Source organism: Cibotium barometz, chromosome 9 (genome assembly GCF_041138505.1).
Source record: "Cibotium barometz isolate CiBa-2024 chromosome 9, ASM4113850v1, whole genome shotgun sequence".
NCBI lineage: Eukaryota > Viridiplantae > Streptophyta > Polypodiopsida > Cyatheales > Cibotiaceae > Cibotium > Cibotium barometz.
Window position 1 is genome coordinate 2,341,389 of NC_141054.1, and position 20,847 is coordinate 2,362,235.

At 42.9% G+C, this 20,847-nt stretch overlaps 1 protein-coding gene across 9 annotated transcripts in view; it reads left to right on the forward strand.

Moving 5' to 3' along the window:
• LOC147635158 (protein S-acyltransferase 21-like) overlaps nt 1-7,767 on the forward strand; it is a 91,313-nt gene extending 83,546 nt beyond the window's left edge. For all 9 annotated transcript variants that reach the window (XM_086802334.1, XM_086802336.1, XM_086802340.1 and 6 more), the window contains 4 exons: nt 5,033-5,161; nt 5,378-5,458; nt 5,562-5,756; nt 5,842-7,767. In XM_086802334.1, the coding sequence (XP_086658460.1) occupies nt 5,033-5,161; nt 5,378-5,458; nt 5,562-5,756; nt 5,842-7,119 (1,683 nt within the window). In that variant the 3' untranslated portion in view covers nt 7,120-7,767. The remainder of the gene's footprint in view (nt 1-5,032; nt 5,162-5,377; nt 5,459-5,561; nt 5,757-5,841) is intronic.
• The last annotated feature ends 13,080 nt before the right edge of the window (nt 7,768-20,847 follow it).

Here is a 20,847-nt window from a genome sequence, read left to right on the forward strand (position 1 = left end):
GACCGGCTCTAGAAGTGCTCAAGAACATGCAAATGATTATGCATGAGTACTATTTGTGATGAAGATGAGCCATATTCATTTGAAGAGGCTCAAGAGAATGAGCATTGGATGGAAGCCATGCAATTAGACATAGATGCTATCCATGAGAACAACACTTGGGATTTGGTTGACTTGCCTCCAAGCAAGAAACCCGTTGGCACAAAATGGGTGTACAAAGTCAAACGGAAATCTAATGGTACTATTGACAAGTACAAGGCCTATCTTGTGGCCAAAGGTTATGCCCAACAAAAAGGCATAGACTATGATGAGACTTTTGCATCTACTTCTCAGCTTATGACTATTAGATGTGTTGTTGCATTGGCTACCCATCATGGATGAAAAGTGCATCAATTAGATATAAAAACAGCTTTTCTTAATGGTGACTTGCAAGAAGAAGTATATGTAAGTCAGCCTATTGGATTTGTGATGCATGGTCAAGAAGGCAAAGTGTGCAAGCTCCGCAAAGCACTTCATGGTCTCAAACAAGCTCCAAGAGCTTGGTATGAGAAAATTCATGCATACTTGACCAACCACGGATTCAACAATAGTCCAACTGAGAGCACCCTCTATGTCAAAGAGGATCATGGTATTTTGATTATACTCATACTCTACGTGGATGACATGCTTTTGACTGGAAATAATGAGGATGCAATTTCGGCTTTCAAAGCTACATTAAAAACCTCGTTTGAAATGTGAGACTTGGATTTATTGCACTATTACTTGTGTGCATACAATTTGTGCAGATGGATGAAGGCATTTTTATGCTTCAATCCAAATACATACAGAAACTCCTGCATAAGTTTGGCTTCAGGATTGTAAGCCTATTTCTACACCTGTAGAACCCGGGCTCAAACTGAGCATGAATGATGCAGGAGAGCCAAATGACATGAGCTTGTATAGCCAAGTAGTGGGCTGCCTACACGCCCAGATATTCAGTTTGGTGTGTCCAAGTCAAGCAGATTCATACACAGCCGAGGGATAAAGCATTGGCAAGCTGTGAAACGCATTTTTCGCTATCTTCAGGGCACCCTAGTTCTTGGATTGTTCTATCCCAAGGGGGGCAGTTTGTAGCTCCATGCATGCAGTGATTCAGACTGGGCTGGTGATTCTGACACTCGGCAATCTACCAATGGGAGTTGTATTTTTATGGGCAGTTCATGCGTATCATGGTTAAGTAAAAAGCAACCCATTGTTGCCACATCTACCCGTGAAGGTGAGTACAGGGCAGCGTTCACTACTACGGTAGATTGTGTATGGCTAAGAAGGTTACTTGCACATCTTCGTGAGCGTCAGTAAACACCCACCACCATACTCACTGACAACCAGAGTGCTATGGCCATGGCATGGAATCCAATTTTCCATGCTTATACCAAGCACATAGAGATACATTATCACTATGTCACGGAGAGGCTTCATGCAGGGGAGATCTCTTTGACCTACTGCCCTACAGAGGACAATGTTGCAGATCTGTTTACCAAGGGGTTGCCTCCAGAGAAGTTTGAAGCTTTCCTCAAAGCTTTAGGCTTACTCTTCTACATGGAGTGATCTGCTACCTTGTACAAGTTCACAACATCACTACAGGGGGGGATTTGAGGGCGTCTTACAGATCTTATAGATTAGTAGTGCTATGTGTGAACATGGGCTTACTAGGGGAATTTTTTCCCATTGGAGTTTTCCCCTTGGACATCTAGTGTGAAAGTACACTACACTTTATATCTTGTACTTGTACTTCATTTTCTCATAACTCAATATACGTGCAAGTACTTCTCCCACTCTTGCTCCCAGTCTTGTTGCTTTCTGTCAGTGTGTGCGCGCTTCATTGCTATCCATACCCTAACTCTAGCATCCAAGAGGCCCAACATAAATTTGGGGGTTTTTTCAAAATGAAGCTTCCCACATCACATTGGAGCTTTTGCAGTGCCATGTAAGGTCCAAGCATTTGCATTAGGGCGTCATTGTTCAAGCCCTTATATCATGCTCAACATAATAGTTTAGGTGTTGGCATCATTGTGTTCTTTTGTATCACATGATTGCAGTTTAGAGTCCATATCACTATGACTAATGAAGTTTTGTCAGGTATCACCTCCATCACTCCGAAAGGGGGTTCATTGGGTATTTCAGAGTTAATTCATGTGAACACCCTCTTTGGATGTGAACAACCCTTATTTGGTTTTGGTCAAAAGATAAAGGCTCTATATGCTTTCCCTGTACAATTATAGGTCCAAGCCCACATCTGAGTGAGTGCATATATCGATGCCTTTAAAAGCTTGCCCTTGGGTGGTTCTATTAACATTGAACATCATTTGAGTTCGTGCAAGCTTCTCTCTTGTTTGCTATCACATCTCTCTCTCTCTCTCTCTCTCTCTCTCTCTCTCTGTGCACCAACTTGCCATGGCTTGAACCTCCATCTCTCTCTTTGCACATGCTCCACTCCTAGCACCATGAAGGCTAAAAAATGATAAGGTTATAATGTTGTGCTTGGTTTAATAGGGTTTGTACACTTCAATAATGCTGCCTCACTATGTTATTTTGGCTATTCTATTGTTCATGAGTGGAGTCTTTTCATCATGCACACTCTAGCATGCACCTAAAATGATAGACATGGGGCTAATGTTTTTTATTTTTTGCAATTTGTGATGGCCAATCCGTGGAAGAAAAGAAAGTCCAGCGTTTTGGGTGGTGTCTCCTTTTGTCAAAGTGGTGAAGAGGTTAAATAATTGTTACGTACCTAGTGCTAATCCCCGAGATTAGTGGCCTAATCCGGCAAGGTAAGGGGAGCCTTGGGATTAGGAGAAGGCAGGCTAATACGGGCAGCTACAAGGGATTATTAATAAATCCATGTGTACTTGCTATTTATAATAGGATGGTTATTTATGGTAGCAATGGGCACTATATAAGTGAAACATGGGTTATGATTTTCATAACCTCACTATTGGTCAGAGTTTGACCAAGACTCTAGCCATGCATGTGGTAGTCGAAGCATAGAACCTACGGTTAGGAGGTGAGTTAGCGTGCACCCCTCTTAGGGGGTTTGTCTTAATCACTTGTGTTGTGTTTAGGAGATCCTTGGGATTGTAACAATATTAAGGTTATAATGCTTTGCTTGGTTGTCATGTGCACACATGGACATGGCTGATTTCTAGTGTTGATCTCCGATTAGGCAACATATAAACATTAGGTTTAGAGCAAAATAGCAACCTTGACAGGCACCTAAAGGTGTCTCATTGGACCAAGAACCAATTGGCCAGGCACCTAAGAGGTGTCATCCTTCATGTTGGCAGCATATATCTTATTATGGGTCCATGGAGCTGGCTGACCGGCAGCCGACCAATTGAATAAGTCTTCAAAGAGCCTATAAAAGGCAAGTATTTGCTCATTGGTAGATCATCTGACCCTTTTGGGCATGTCGTAAACTTTTAGGTCTTAGTTTACCTCTTTTGGAAGGCCAAAGGTCACAGATTTGTACAATTCTATGGACAGTTTTATGTACTAGATAATATACTGAAAATATAGCTATCCCTCTCTCTCTTCTCTCTATCTTTCTTGGTTACTTGCATCAAGGTTCCTATTCAGCATACTTAGGGCTGAAAGAAGACACATAGAGCTTCCATGCATGTGACATTGGTATCAGAGCCTCAGGCTCAGCAAGGCTAAGTGCTGAAAGTGTTCGAGGAAGGTGCACAAGTCCAAGGAGAGTAACATAGCTGGGGTAGAAATTCCATTGGGGTTGGTTGGTGTTAGCAAAACCCGAGGGAATGGCAGCCCTGAGGGTCGAATGCCATTTGGGAGATACCAAGGAAGGCTTTCATGAAAACGTTTCCAAGGGGGTGGAGCAAGGATGCCAAGATCAACCTCGGGAAGGAGACCCTTGTAGTATTTAGGAACATGATAGTGTTTAGGATGACAGATTTGGGAATCCAGGAGGAGACAAAAGGATGATGACAGTCATCCAAGGTCAAAGGTTGGAATCTCATCATCAAGTTTAGCAGGTGGGGATGTCATGTGCACACATGGACCTGGCTCATTTCCACTGCTAATCCCTGATTAGGCAACATACAAACATTATAATGGTTTAGGGCAGCAGCCTTGACAAGCACCGGAAGGCGTCTCATTGGACTAGGAACCAGTCGTCTAAGCACAGGAGGTGTATCCTTCATGTCGGCAGCATTTATCTTCTGATAGGTCCATGGAACTGGCCGATCAGCAGTCAGCCAATTGAATAAGTCTTCAAAGAGCCTATAAAAGGCAAGTATTTTCTGATCCTTTTGGGCAGGTGAAGAGTTAGGGCTTTTAGGTCTTAGTTTACCTCTTTTGGAAGGCCAAAGGCCACATAGACTTGTACAATCCTATGGACAGTTTTATGTACTATATAATATACTGAAAATACAGCTATCCCTCACTCTTCTCTCTTTGTTGGTGACTTGCATCAAGGTTCCTATTCAGCATACTTAGGGCTGAAAGAAGACACACACAGCTTCCGCACATGTGGCCTTGGTATTAGAGCATCAGGGTCAGCAAGGCTAAATAGGTCCAAGGAGAGTAACACAACGAGGGTAGAAATCCCATGGGGTTGGTCAGTGTCAGTGTCAACAAAACCCAAGGGAATGGCAGCCCTGAGAGTTGGATGCCATTTGGAGCATACCAAGGAAGGCTTTTGGGAAAACGGTTCTAAGGGGGTGGAGCAAGGATGTCAGGATCAAGCTTGGGAAGGAGACCATTGTAGTGTTCAGGGACAGGGCATGAACGCAAGGGGACAAAGTGGAACAGATGCACAAATCTCAACACCAGATCTGGTGTGGAATTAGAGACATGCCAAGGTTTTTAGTGAAAAGGTTACGAGGGTTTGTACGCTTATAATGTTACCTCACTACGTTCTTTTGCATTCATGTATTTTTTACTTCGGCTATTCTATTGTCCTTGAGTGGAGTATGTACCTAAAATGCAGACATGGATGGAAAAAATTGCACTGCTAAATTTGTTGTTCTTTCTGCAGCTTGTTTTGGATTGGGGCGTTGGTTTAGTGGTGCTAGTGCGGTGCTTTGTAGACAAGAGAGGCATCGAAAGGCAGATGGTAGATAAGCTTGGCAATGGGTTCTCAAGGGCACCATTTGCTGTTGTCGTGGTAAAAGTTCTCAGCTTGATGATAATGAGGCTTTGAGCTTACATTTCTTTTATTAACTCTCTTTAAAAAACGTTTTCATATGTCCATGGCATGTAGCCTGGTGATGAAGGGTTTCGCCTCGCAAGGGGTTCAATGCCTGCTGAACTCACTAAAACTAGATAATATATAACCCACAACAAATATAAAAAATGTTTACATGTTCGTTCTTTTTTACAGGTGATTTGTACTTTGGTTCCCTTGTTGGCGTCTATACCTCTTGGCGAGTTGTTTTTCTTCCATATCATACTCATCAGGAAGGTGTGCTGCTTTTCTTAACATTGCTTTGACATTAGATTGAATTAATCAATCATTAGTTAGGAGAAATCGTTCTTTAGCAAGTTCATGGCTCTTCCGCTTGCAGGGTATCACAACTTATGAATATGTGGTGGCAATGAGAGCTCAAAGTGAGCCTCAAGGAATGCCAGATGTAGAGCAACAAAGCACTCCATCGTCTCCAACGAGCTCCACAGCGACCGGATTAAGTGGTTCGAGCTCCCTTGGTCTACAGTACAGAGGATCATGGTGCACACCTCCAAGAGTTTTTGTTGAGTATCAGGTAAAGCACTCTATATTTTACCTCATTCATCAGATCTTAATTCACTTGGGTGTGCCCAGCAATCTTGATGTTTGTTTGTGTTAAGGAGGACGAGGTCATACCACACTTGGGTCCAGGCAGGGTTCCATCTACTATAGATCCAGATGCCACAGCTGTACATGGGAGGGCAGACAGCCGGTCACACAAGCGTGGAGTAAGAATTAGTGCATGGAGACTGGCGAAGTTGGATCCAAGTGAGGCTGTACGAGCAGCAACAAAAGCTCGAGAAAGTTCATCTGTACTGCGCCCTGTAGGATCACGTGAGTTGGGAACATCTGAAATTGGCTATAGCTCGAGCAGCAATGTTAGTCTTCAAAGCAGCATGGTAGCAGACTATGGGCTGATGGGGAGCAGGAGAGGAATTCCACAGGATATGGGCTCACCCAGGACAGCTTATCCTCCCAGTCGAGCAACTAGCAAGGATGAAGGGGAGGCAGGTGGGATAAGCCCGAGTAGTTTGAGCAGTCCAGGAAGGACAAATGGTAATAGCTCTACTGCTATGAGTCCTTTGCCACTAGAGATGAGGTTTGGAAGTACAGCTATGCTGCCACGACCAAGAGCTTCACTTCACAATGTACAGGGGGACATGTCTTCTGGAACATTAGATTCTAGACATAGTCTGCCAATATATCATGCCACCACCCTTTCACCCTCATCTATTGAGCATCCATCCTGGATTGGAACCACTCCTGTCAGCGATGGAGGTGACATCTCAAGTGGTGGCGATAGTGCAGATGAGAGACAGAGGAGGAACGGTGTCATGATAGATGCTGAATCACGGCAGTCTCACTTTAGCAGCAATATTAGAGAAAGCAGAAGTGCAGTTTATTGGGATCGGGCAGCAGGTAGGTTCATTTCTGTGCCCAATAGAAACCACCTCATGAGGATCTCGAATCCTCTCTCTAGACCACCACCACACGTGCCATCAAGTGGGGGTTTACAGGTTTCTCCTGCTGCAGCAGACGGAGACGTTCATGGTCAAGGCTCTCCAGAAAACCTCTCCACTGCCCAGGGCGGTTCTGCCAGTGAACCAGCCTCACTGGTTTCGCTTGAAAATCTCACTTATAGTGGAACTTCAATCTTCTTTGGTGGACCTCTCAGTATGCCGGTGCCTGGTAGTACCAGAAAGGAAAACTCACCAGTTTCAAACCCTGATGCTACCCAAGTGAGGCCTGTTGTTAGCAGCAGCATTCCAGTCGTTGGCCACAGCACCCAAGAGAATGTCGTCTTGCGGGGATCCACGATACGATCTCAGTCTCCTGTTTTTGTTCCCCCTCGATCCTCACACACTAATGCCTCACTACTACATTTTACATCCTCGTGATGGATTGTTTTTTAAATTGCCTGTGTGAAACAACTTTAGTGCCCTCGCACTTGCCAGTACAATCTGATTGCTGCTAACACTGAAGAGCAGTGTCTGCTTGTGGCAGAAGCTGAATAATGGCTTCCATGTTGGTGTGATTGGGAAGCACCCGTGGCTCCTGCTTTGCATTCAATGAGACATTCTCTGAACCCATCCAGGGACTTGTGAAGTCTTGATGCAGCAATGTACAAGATGAGCTTGCACCTTGGTTTTCTGACAGGAAGAGTGTCCGCACGTGTGTGTGTGTGCCTGGGCATGTGTGTGCACACCACGTGTTAGGCAGTCCTCCCCTTTATGTGGGGTTCGTATTTCACATGAAATTTTTTAGGATAGTTTAGGGATCAAGGAAGCCGGTAGCTTGTAAAATAGTTTAATTCCTTTTTTGTGAAACTTTGTGACGGCTTCAAAAAATCTCTCAATAGTTGTGCATCACTAAGTGTATTGGTGAGAGCAGAGAAGACCAGGATACCACAAGCAGTTGCCTGCCTGAATGGGAAGCTAAGATGGTGAGGATAGGAGGTAAACTTTGCTGTTAAAAAGTACTGAAGAGAACTGAATCAATTGGACGTTTTACATTCTTATTGCTCAGGTATGTCAATTTTGTGGTTCTTTCAGCCCTCTCAATGAGGGGTCTCTTCAAACGTTGATGCCTGTTTTGGATTATTTCTGTAAGTGAAATGGGTGTTTCCGTCTGGAATGCAACAAGTGAGCACGTTCTGTTGAATATACTACAGGATTTTTTTCGGGGAGGTGGAGGAGATACATTAAGATTAGGGGGCATGGAAGCTCCCAACATGTCTTATCTTAGTGTTCTTCTTCCAAATTCTATACCCTTCCAAATCAATCGAAAACAGTGGACTTCACATGTGACATAGTTGCATGCCAAAAATAAAAAATAAACCATTTTGAGGCTTTTAGAGACTTGTAGAAAGTTCACGTGTGCTTTTTGTTTTAAAAAAAAGTAGCTTTTTAAATTTTTGCTTGGAACACACGTTAAATAAAATTTTGAAATATAAACCGTTGGCATGTATCTTTTGCTGATGGGTTTTTTTTTCCATTCTTCATCTCAAAAGTAAGGTGGCTATGGTATTTTTAAACATAAATAAATATACGAAGATAGCAAGGGATGACGTCATAATAGACTAGCCTACTTGATTGGACCAGCTTACTGGTGAGACAAACCAGCATGCTATTCTCACCATAGATGGGCCTATCAAGTATCATCATCATGTTTTATCATTAGCTCAGGTAAAAGCGATGAATATTTGTCTCCAGCTTGCTTGCAACCCACCCCTAAAGGTGAGCTTGTATCTCAAGGTCCTTAATAGATTGGTTCTAATTAAAACAAAAGATTGTAGAGGAAATTAATACTATTGGCGTGCAAAATCTCCTCATCACGGTTTATGAAATACTATAGATGTGATTAGTTATACTGTGCAAAAAAAAAGCAGAATATACTGCATGGATATCAATATAAATCGAATCAAACTTGTGAGCTAGGACAAGAAAGGTGGTGTGACCATGATTTTGTAAATCTTATCTCACGATCATTAAGGGCCACTTGTGTATTTGGTTTATATTAAATTGTAATCCATACCACATTAATACAAACTGTTGTTTATTGCCTTGTCTATCATTTGTATTTTCATCTCAAGTGGTTTGATTATTCATTTCAATCCTTGAATTATCAAATTTAACTTCTTTGCTTCCAAAATCGATGACCACGCACACTCACACATTTTATTCTTTTATAAGTTTATGGTGTCTCTCTCTTGGCATCACTATATCCATGGATCTCTTTCAATATTTATTTCTAGAATTTGTAGCCAAAGGATGAGACTCTTATCCATTTCAAGCCCCCCCTTTTCCCATGCCTCTTTAAGACTCTTTTCTTTTCTTTGTTTTTGAGATTAAATACAAATTTCCTTTGAAAACCATATTTTTGGCGATCATTCATTCTTCAAGCCTTCCTATTGATCACTTTTTAGGTGATCACCTTAACACGAGTGGGATTCTCGGCAAAAATTTCCAAGAATATTAGCTCTAAATTTTCTATAGCCTTTTTTTTTTCTAAATTTAGTTAAAGTAAAAGGTAATGATCCCTTTATTTCTAAGGAATTGATTATAAGAACTTTATTTTTGAATTTTTTAAAAGTTGAATTTAGGTGGTGGTGTTCTTGACATAACGTCACTAACATGTGGCCATCAACCTACATAGACTCACCTACTTGTACTCTATATCTTTGGTAGCATTACCCTAGTTAATTTTTTAATCAATGTAGCCCTTGGAATGCACATGATATAGAGACTCCTATAGAGTGAACCCCCCTCGAGTACAATAAGGCGTGATTGGTACTTCATCATAGCTTTGTTTTGATTAAGATAATTGTACAATTAATCTTTTTTCGCTATCAATAGATGTGTGTGTGTGTGTGTGTGTGTGTGTGTGTGTGAGAGAGAGAGAGAGAGAGAGAGAGAGAGAGAGAGAGAGAGAGAGAGTGTGCATATAGCAAATTTACTCTATGAATGACTTTAAAAAAACATTACAACTCTGAAACATGTGCAATCAACAATAACTATTCAACATTAATGATATATTTTCAAAACACAATTAGGTTGATACTTTATGACCAAGATAAAGTGTTTCTTTGTGGGAAGAGTTTGAAGATTTTCCTCCTCAGATTTGACTTTGAATTGGGGACCTTGCCAAGATAATTGGCAAACCCCTCTATGTGCCATTTGATGCCTCACTTGAATTTGTTTTTCCTGAAACACATAGTTGTCAGTTCGTTTGAGTTGGCAAACCTCTCTATGTCCCATGTGATGTCTCCTTAAGTTGTGGAGTTTCTTTCTAGGTGAAGTTTGTACATTGTCTCCTTAGGTTTGATCATCAAGGATGCCTCACTTGGTAAGCAGTCCAATAAGGTTTGTTTCTCCCGGAACACATGGTTGCAAGTTCCGTTTGAGTTGGCAATCTAGCTTGGCCATTATGGAGAAATCAAAATCAAAATGAAATTTGGTTCCTTCATTGGGGTTTGCTTTCATTGGTCATTTTGCCAAGGAATTAACGTCTCCCAAAGCACTACTAGAGACAATACAAAGAAAAGCAAGAAACAAAGTGGTTGTTGAGGGAAGTGAGATGTTTGGGCAACAACATAAAAAGAAGGGAGGGGGAAAGGGGGTGAAGGATGTTTCAACAAAGAGGCAAACATGACACTCTGAGAATTATGAAGGTTGTGGAATCCAAATTAACCCCTAAAGAGATCATAGAACCCTCTTACTCGCAAAAAGTGGCCAAGGGAAGTGAGATGTTTGGGCAACAACACAAAAAGAAGGGAGGGGGAAAGGGGGTGAAGGATGTTTCAACAAAGAGGCTGAATAAGAAACATGAAACTCTAAGAATTATGAAGGTTGTGGAATTTAACTTAACCCCTAGATGTCCATGACCTCACCCCCTCCCACCCTTTCTTGAGAAAGGGAAGACCTTGGAGATTTTCATTATTTTAGGGGTTCCTCTTCTTGATGCCAGGAAGGAAAAGTAAATAGTGCAAGAGGGAAGGGCTTCAAAGACGGTTAGTTATTTGAGTATGTGAAGCTTGATAGGTGCATTTGGGAATCCCAGCAAACGGATACATCATTTGGTTAAACTATAGGTCAACCTTGTCTAACCACTTTCCATAGGGCACGACTCCCCTTCCCAAAAGAAAGCTCATCATCAACAATTCCTTGCTCGTGGATTAACGTTTTGCTACTAAATCAAGTTGTATGCCATCAAGATTCTAGAAGACGAGATCTTGAATGATGGAAAGTTGTGGGTGATGTTTGTGGACCAAATTCAAAAGATGATAAGGAAAGTTGACAAGGCCATGGCAATGGAAAAAAATATTATAGTAGGGCCTTCAAGAAGAGTGGAAAGAGCTACTACTATAGCTTTCCCCCAGGAACTTCAAAGACTTAAGAAATGTAAGGCTAGATGGAAATCGAGGATTAGAAAGCCTAAAGCAGGGAGATTATTTTCTAAGAAACTGTTCTTTTAATATGCCCAAGTTCCCTCCAAATTCTTATTCAAAGCGTTATATTCAAAACGATGCAAAGATTACATCTCAAGTCTAAAGGACGCTTCTTGATAGTTGTCATCCGGTGTCTGTGAACCCAAGAAATGTGCACATAAATTTGTAGAGTATTTGGGTGGCACCCAAATACTCTACAAATCTTAGGATAGGTTTGATGCAAAGATTCGGTCCTGTGATATCATCTTCACAGTAATTAGGCCCTATGGGTGGAAAAGAACAGCCGCGATGACCAATGTCTCAAGGCATTAAAACAGATGGGAAAGGACACGTCTCGAGGGTGGGATGGTCTCACTGTAAAATTCTGAAATTCTTTCTGGAGTATTGGCTTGATTTAGAAATTCATATCACTTCTTGTGATTTAATAGAGGACTGAAGCACTAAGCTAGAATTGAGTGTTAAGCATGGCTTGATTAAGTTGAGTCCTTGGATTGCAAACCTATAACCTTGCTTACTATGTGTTATGCAAAATCCTTGCCCTCCTCTTGCCAAATAGTATCTCACCTAAACAACGTGGATTCATCAAGGAAAGGTCAATTGTTGCAAAGACGATGACACAAAAATGTGTTCTCTTCTAGCTAGACTTAGGGAAGGCCTATGATAGAGTGCATTGAATAAGGATTTGGGAAACTATTTTGCAACCATAGATTCCTCAATTATGGGGGAATATTTACACTTATGCTGCTCAATGGTTTGATGGTTTGTTATTATTTCGTTAAAAGACCGATGAGGCAAGGTTACCCTTTGGTCCCTTTGCTATTTGTAGTTACGTCACACCCTTTGATTCTTGATTTTGAGCTAGCAACTAAGGAGAACCATATTAAAGGCTTTCAATCAAGGGAGGGTGTACACTTAGTGATTTAGTGCTTGCAAATTTAACCTTACGCTTAATGGTTTGATGGTTGGTAATTTCCTTAAAAGACCTATGAGCTAAGTTAACCCCTTGGTCCTTTTGATGTTTTTAGTTATGTCACACCCTTTGATTCTTGCTTTTGAGCTAGCGACTAAGGATGGATAACCATATTAAAGCCTTGCAATCAAGCGAGGGTGTACACTTATTGATTTAGTGCTTTGCTTTTGTTCCTTGAGGCTTGCAAGGAGAATGTTAAGAGAGCCCTCACTATTGTTCAAAGCTTTGTAGAGGCTTCAAGTTCAAATAGCATCCTTAAAACTAGGCTTATCAAATTAATAGAGGGACAAATCATTTGAAGTGACGAGATGGGGTTTTTTTTCATCAACAAAGGTCAAGTATTCAAGCACATAGGTTGTCTAGTGGGAGTTTTAGTTTTTGGAAAGGATATTGTAGATTGGACAATGGAGAGGTTATTGGGCAAGTTTAGAATGTGGGATAATGTGCTTCTTCCCTTCCATTCTAGGATTATGATTGTGAAGGTAGTGTTATCCTATCTGCACTTCCACTCCCCCTTGTGAACTTCGAAAGACGTATATTAGAAAAGGCTATTGAGTTTCATTAAAGCTTTTCTTTGGAGAGTCAAGCAAGGGAAAAAAAAATTGGCATGGCACAAAGTTTGTAGACCTAAGGTTGAAGGGGGCCTAAGAATGCTTGACATGAAGACCCATGCTAACTATTAGACTATCCAAGTGGATGGGAGATTTCTAAAGAGCCAACCTTGGGAAATTATACTAAATGAGCTCACTCAGTTCACGATTGTGTTGTGCCATGGGAAATGGTATGGCCTCTCCCTCAATGATAAGGTCTTCTCCCATGCCTCTCCTCAATTTATAAGGTTTTCTCCTCAATTGATGAGGTCTTTTCCTACGAGCATGCCCTTTTCAAGGTTTCTCATTAAAGCATGGAAGAGCACTATTCACCCAATGTAAGGACAAGGGTCCCTCATGTTTATTGGAAATCCCTTATGATGCATAATATTTGGTGGTCTTCAAGCGAAGATCTCAAGACAAGCAAGAGACTAAACAACATGGATATTTGCCATATTATAGATGTATGGGATGGCTCCTTGCGCTGTAGAGGGATGCATAGCAGATTAATGTAATGTTTGTATCCTTAAAGTTTGACAAAAGAGGTTTGTTAAGATACATAAGATTATTAATATAAACACGGCATTATAGTGAAAATAGGGTTAAAGATTGGAGAAGGTAGAATAGTACCCCCCTTAATGGACATGGAACTGCAAGAGTATAAAAGCTATTGATGGAAAGGAAGCCATTTATTCTATAAGGTCAATAATCTCTAGAGACTAAATATGGACCCCAAAGGCTAGTTGGTGAGGTGTATGGGTATTTGGAATTTAAAGCTCTCTAAAAGACCGATGAGGCAAGTATCTCATGTGGAGATACTTGGTTCTATCAATGTACTCCCACATTTTTTCACCCTTGTTAGATCGCTGTAACACCACTACGGGCGTTACCACAGGAGGGGACGGCCTCTGGCTCACCACCCAGCTATAGAGGAAGAATGAGGATTGCCCCTCATCCCCCAGGCTATATAGTGTGTGGCCTGCCGTCCACACTAGCTTGACCGTCCATGACTCCGCATGGGTGTCCTCTCCCACTGAACCCCGGATGGCCACGTCCTTGGCCATCCGGTCTGCCGTCGGTCACAGGCGTTACAACCTACGTGACATTACCCCCCCTTAAGAAGAGTTTTCGTCCTCGAAAACAAACTGGGGAAACCTCTTGGAAATTACACTACGGTGTTCCCAGGTAGCTACCTCCTCATCCCTATCTGTCCATTTAACAAGTACCTCCTGGTACACTTTATGTCGAGTTTGTGTGTCACGATACTCTAGAATCTTTTCAGGTTCATGTGGTATCTTTGGTGGCTCTATCAAGTCCACCAAAATCTCTGGAGAAACTGCGTTCTCTAACTCGTGAACTAATTTCTTCAGTTTACTGACATGGAAGACAGGATGGACTTGAGAACTCTCCGGTAACTCAAGTTTATATGCTACGTCCCCAATCTTCTTAAGGATTTTAAAAGGACCACAATATCTCGGAGAAAGTTTATCACACTTTCCCGTTTTCATGGTTTCTGACTGCACAAGAATCTTGAGGAATACAAAGTCACCTTCTGCAAAGGTTACCTTTCTACGTCCTTTATCCGCATAAGTTTTAGCGTGATCCTGAGCGCTACGAATGCTCTCACGTGCGGCTCTGTGCATATCATTCATATCTTTAAGGAAATCCTTGACAGATTGAATCTTCTCCTTTTCTAGGCCTACAGTCATCGGAGATCTCGGCTGGAATCCATACATTAACATGAATGGTGTAAATCCAGTCTCGCTGAGTGTTAGGCAAACTCCAATAAGGGCAAGTACTCTTCCCAATTAGATTGCTTCTTACTAACATAAGAACGCAACATATCCTCTAGAATTTGGTTAACTCTTTCAGTTTGACCATCAGACTCCGGATGATCTGTCGTACTCATACTCAGAGTAGTATCCAACTTTTTGAAGACTTCCCTCCAAAAATGACTGTTGAATTTTCTATCTCTATCCGACACTATATCTGCGGGTAGGCCATATAGCTTGTAGAGATATTCAATAAAGAGTTTTGCCAACTCTGGCGTTTTAACAGTTTTCTTCGTGGCGATAAACTTTGCCATTTTAGTTAACCTGTCCACTACCACCCACACCGAGTCATTCCCTCGACTCGTCTTGGGTAAACCAGTAATGAAATCCATAGAAATGCTTTCCCATTTCCCTTGAGGAATCTCCAGCGGATGGAGTAATCCTCCAACCTTAAGACGTTCATGTTTATTGACCTGGCACTTACTGCATTTCAGTACATAAGTCTGGATGTCCTTAAACAAACTAGGCCAATAAAACTATCTTTTTACTAGTGCATAGGTCTTCTGAATCCCGGGATGACCCGCACTTAGACTATCATGACTTTCTTAAGAATTTGGGCCCGAAAGTCGCCAATAGTTGGTACACATACTCTACCCTTGTAGAGTAAGTACCCGTCGTCAATGGAGTAATTAGCATATTTCTCCCCCCGACGAAGTTTATCACTCCCCTTTGAAGCCGTGGCAATCAAAGGTAATGAAGGGCCTACGTCAGAGCTCTCTTGCTCCAAACTATACCCAGAAGACACGGCTAGTCTCTCCGGACTAACTCTCGCTTCCCTTCCCGTTGCACCTTCGGCCAGTCTCTCCAGACTAGCAATACGTCCCAACGAGGGAGGTGGTCGCGTCTGTGAAGAAGTGCGTACGCGTACAGCGTGCCAGACCTCTGTAAAAGATGGATCGTGCTCACATAAACCACGTAGTGACTCCAAGAAATCATTCTTGAAGACTGTGAAACTAAGTTCATTAATCTATGGCATGCGACTAAGTGCATTTGCCACCACATTATACTTACCTTTCTGGTAACGTATCTGAAGGTCAAACTCCTGTAGAATCTCCGCCCACCGAGCTTTTCTACCCTTGAGTTCATTTTGACTTGAAAGCCATTTCAGACTTTCATGGTCCGTCCGGACCTCAAAAGTAGCACCATATAAATAGTGTCTCCACTTTTTCAGTGCATGAACTATCGCTAGTAACTCTCGCTTGTAAGCCGAGTAGTTACACTGCGCACGATCTAACTTTTTACTCTCAAATGCAATTGGGCGTCCCCTTTGCATAAGTACGGCCCCAATGGCCTCATTACTAGCGTCTGTTTCCAAAACAAACGGCTCATTTGGATCGACAATAGTCAAAATAGGTGCAGCTCTGCTACGGTCACCTTGAGCTTATCAAAGCTCTTCTGTTGGGCTTCCCCCCAACTAATGTTTTTAGTTTTTGACCGTAACTGGTCAATCATCAACGGGACTGTGATCTTTGCGTAGTCCTTCACATACTGTCGGTAGAACCCCGACATGCCAAAAAAAATCTGCCGTTCCTCGAGATTCTTTGGCGCTGGCCATTTAAGAATAGCCTTTATTTTTTCTGGCTCCATCTGCGTACCATCGGCGGATATAATATGGCCAAGGTAGTGAATTTCTGTTTCAAAAAATTCACATTTGCTCTTCTTTGCAAATAGTTTGTGCTCTCACAACAACTCGAACACTAGACGCAAATGCTCTATGTGTTCTTTCTGTGTCTTACTGTACACAAGAATATCATCTAGGAAAACTACTACGAATTTTTCCAGATATGGATGTAAAATGATGTCCATTAGCGTCATAAACGTCGCTGGAGCATTGGTTAGCCCAAATGGCATAACCAAAAACTCAAAATGCCTGAAACGGGTCCTAAATACTGTCTTCGCAACATCTTCTGCTTTAATTCTAACCTGATGATACCCAGATCTCAGGTCTATTTTTGTGAAGTATCTCGATCCATAGAGTTGATCAAACAACTCATCCATGCGTGGCATCGGATACTTGTTCTTAATCGTTATCTGATTAAGAGCCCTATAGTCTATGCACATCCGCATAGATCCGTCTTTCTTCTTTACCAGAAGAATAGGCGATGCCCATGGACTCGAACTAGGCCGAATAAAGCCTTTGTTCAAATATTCCGTCAATTGTTTTTCCACCTCCTGTGCCTCGGAGTGGCTTAATCTATAAGCAGGTTTGCTTATAGGTTTTGATCCTGGCATAACTTCGATGCCATGGTCTACTTCTCTAGATGGTGGTAAGCCATTTGGCAAATCATCAAGAAAAACATACTGAAATTTCTCTAATAAATTCATTATCTACGTACTTTTTCTTTAGTGTCTCTTTCACCTTGGATTTTTTCTTGTTTGAATCGCATGCATGCCAAACAGGGTTTTCAAACAGTGGGTCTCGTCCAAGGCTATTTTGTTTTCCTTGTTTGTCTACGCAAACATCATTTATAGTTTCATCTACGGAAACAGAATTTAAAAGAGGGTAACAAGCATATACCTCTGCTATCTGGTCTCTGCAGACCGCTGTACACAGCTCCATGAAGGAAATAAGTGGTATGGCGGGGACAGTACGGTCGCCCTGCAGGGTAATGACTCTACCTCCGTGCTCAAAACATAGCGTATTATGTAGGTAATTTCGAGCTAGACTAGGGCCCAAGCCATACAGCCACTCCCTGCCTAGATATACGTCTGCTCTGGCTAAGTGCATGACCTGAAAGTCAAGCGGAGCCTCGTAGTCCTGCATAGATAATGGGACCCCCAATACTACGATATTCCATACCGTTTTGTCATATCCGTTGGCTAGGCCAACAGTATACTCATGATCACTTCGGGTCTCAGTCAACCCCAACTTCTTGACTAACGAGTAGTTCAAGAAGTTGTGGCTAGCTCCATCATCAATAAAAACTGTGACTCTACGGCCACCTATGGTGCCATACATGCGCACCATGTCATGCGGACCTACAGTGGGCTGCCACATCGCTGGTGTCACTGAACAAGCGTGATGCTCATCACAATGACACATTGTCACCTCTCTGAACTCTGCGGAACTAAGAGGGAGTCTCTGCACTGTATGCAACTGCCTAGAGGATTTACCATCTTTTTTGGGCTCGTTGCCACTCGAGCTGGCTTTAGGCTTTGGACACTCAGCCTTCGTGTGCCCTACATCATTGCAATTAAAGCAGCGATTTTCCTTTCGCCCTTTAATATACTGCTCTTTCTTTTGGATTTCGATGTCTCTTTTCTTCTTGGATGGTTGCGGTTTTTTAGACCAATGACCACCGTGTCCTTCCTGGTCCGTCCTATCCCCTTGTTTATCATTGCGGAACCCTTTTCTTTTAAGACCTGACCTCCTCTTTTCAACACCCTCGGCCCTCCTCGAACCACCACGCGCACTACGGTGCTTGATGTCATCGAATATCTGCGCATACTTAATTGCCTCTGCTAAGTCTTTAGGCTGTAAGGGCTCTACGTACTCAAGGTAATCATCTTTGAGACCTCTTTTAAAGCCTCGCAATGTCTGAAATGCATCGATCCCCTTTAGCTTGAGTACTATTTCCCTATAGTCTGAGATGTATTGAGTCAGGGATTTGTTCTCCATCGAGCACTTGTCCCATAACTCCCAGCTTCTCTCCGCCTCATTAACAGGCAAAAACTCTTTTCGAAACATCGTTTCAAACTCCGTCCAAGTGGCAAGACGAGTTGTCAAACTCATCCACCACCTGTACGCTTTGCCGGTTAATGAGAGGCTAGCCTCTACGGGCTGTATCCGGCTAGGCTGCTGTCGCAGCGCGTGCAAATCTGACCACTTCGCTAGAAACATGTTGACCGAGTCCTTGTTTCTCTCCTCCTCCTCGCCACCAAAACTAGGCGGCTTTAAGTCTTTTAATAACGACGAAGCTGTCGCTACTACGGACGGCCCCGCAGGCGCATCCGCATGTACTCCTGCAACCACTGGCAAGGCTACGCTCACCCGTGCCGCAGGAGCTCAGCTCTACCACGAGGAGTCGGAGTACTAGCCGAGGCGGCTGTCAGTGCATCTTAACTGTGTGGAGATGCTCTGTAGCATCGTGACTAAATCAGCCTGGACTTTACCCATATTGTTCAGTTTGGCATTAAGATATTTAAAAAGTCCACTAGAGAGCTCCGTCTCTGTCAGGACGTCGCAAGGTCCAATAGGTCATAATCATCGTCGTCATACTCCAAGAGGTCCTCCTCGGTCCCCTCGGCGACATCGGTGTTCATGTCATCTGGCTCATCGGCCCGAAAGGGGTCATCTGCTAATGCGGCTGCTGCGGGCTCGCTGGGTCCTAAGGCGGGGTCAATAGACAAGGAGGGCGCTGGCGGATCACGCGTGATCGATGAGCGCACTCCGGACCGGACAACGGTCGGGCGTATACGGCCTGACAATTCGGTCGAGGTTAAACCCGCGACCGAGGACAAGAGACCTGAAAACCCTAGAGAAGTAGAAGGAGGTGGGGACACACTACGCCTAGCAGACATCTTTAATTCTTGCACAAAAGACAATGCGAGAACTCGAAAATTATAAAAAAAAACGCTCCGGTCCCCCAGTCACGCACAGACCTTGACAACCCAATCGAACCGACGCTCTGATACTACGGGCGTTACCACAGGAGGGGACAGCCTCTGGCTCACCACCCAGCCATAGAGGAAGAATGAGGATTGCCCCTCATCCCCCAGGCTATATAGTGTGTGGCCTGCCGTCCACACTAGCCTGGCCGCCCATGACTCCGCATGGACGTCCTCTCCCACTGAACCCCGGATGGCCACGTCCTTGGCCATCCGGTCTGCCCCCCGTCGGTCATAGGCGTTACAGCCTACGTGACAACCCTCCTCTTACTTGAGGCTATAGATATGTGCCTTGGGGCTCCATCTCCCTCCACTAGCACAATGAATGTGTGTGTGTCTCAAGAACTTGTAGTAGGTTGGCCTTTTCATGTGGGTTTAGAGACCTAAATCACTAGCCTGCTTTGCCTTCAAGGTAATGTGCGAATAAATAGATCTTAGTGGGATCATTAATCCATTCCATGGCGTTGTAGATTTGATCAAACTTCTCTAAATACTAAATGGCATCACAAATTTGACCATCATTCCTTCCAATGGCATCACAAATTTGATCAAACTTCTCTAGATACTGAATGGGATTTCCACATTTCATCAAATTTGGTCATCATCCTTGAGATGTCGATTGGCTTTGTTTTGCCCAATCTGAGCCTCTAAGTATTATGTTTGTGGCGACCCCCCTTGCCATTTCAAATGCCATCCTAAGCATGTCTTTTGCATATTCACGTGGGAACATAAGGGAGCGGTTGCAAAAAACCCTCTATTTCACAGATTAGGAATTCTTGCCCCATAGGGTTGGGCTGTGTGGTTTCCCATGGCATATCCTATGCTGCCGACATGGCTTTGAAGGCTACAGCTCACTGGGGTGACCAAGGACATGCTATGTGAATTCCCCTTGTAGATCTCTTTGGTTTGAGGTCATCTCAAATATTATTTCTTTACCCTTCCTCACGTTCCATGTTCCTCGTCTAAAAATGAAGAAGAGTAGGAACTTGGTTTCGTTGTAAGATGCTTCTATAATGAGATCATGTGAAAAGTGAGAGTCATGCTTGCACTGTGTGTGCTTGTTGTTGTGTATTTTGAGAAACACTTGTTCCAACTAATGGTGCAACAAAGGAGACATATCTCGATTGACGAATCTAAGTGTGGTTGTTGGGGCTGTTGTTGTGGCCATGGTCTACTTCCGATAAACCCAACTTAGGATTGACACCAAATGTTTGACACATTGTGATGGCTGACATGGTTTGATCACTTTTAAGAGAGAGTGAACCCTGAGGTTCTTGGTCCTTTTTCCACTCCTTCACTAGAGCTTTTCCCAAAGATAAGGCGATCTAATACCCTTTTCATGAAGTTTATGGTGCGATTTAGAAAGTCAATTTGTGAATCTAAGGCTCGAAGGATCATGGCAGCTCATGTTTCTAAGTGTTTCAATATTTCTTCGCTCAAATTTCTGTTTAAGTGGCTCATTTTATCCTAAAGCTTCTTGTTGGAGGTGGATCCAAATGAGTTTTTCCTTCTTAACAAGGAAGAACTCTCTTGAGTTGTTGAGGCTAAAGACTGGGTGGGTTTGAGGAAGTATGGTTTGATACACTATAATTGATTGTATTATCGTTTTTAACAATTAGTCTAGATCGGGTTTGCATCAAGGGTTTCACTTTGGTAAAACATTCACTTAGTGCTTCTTA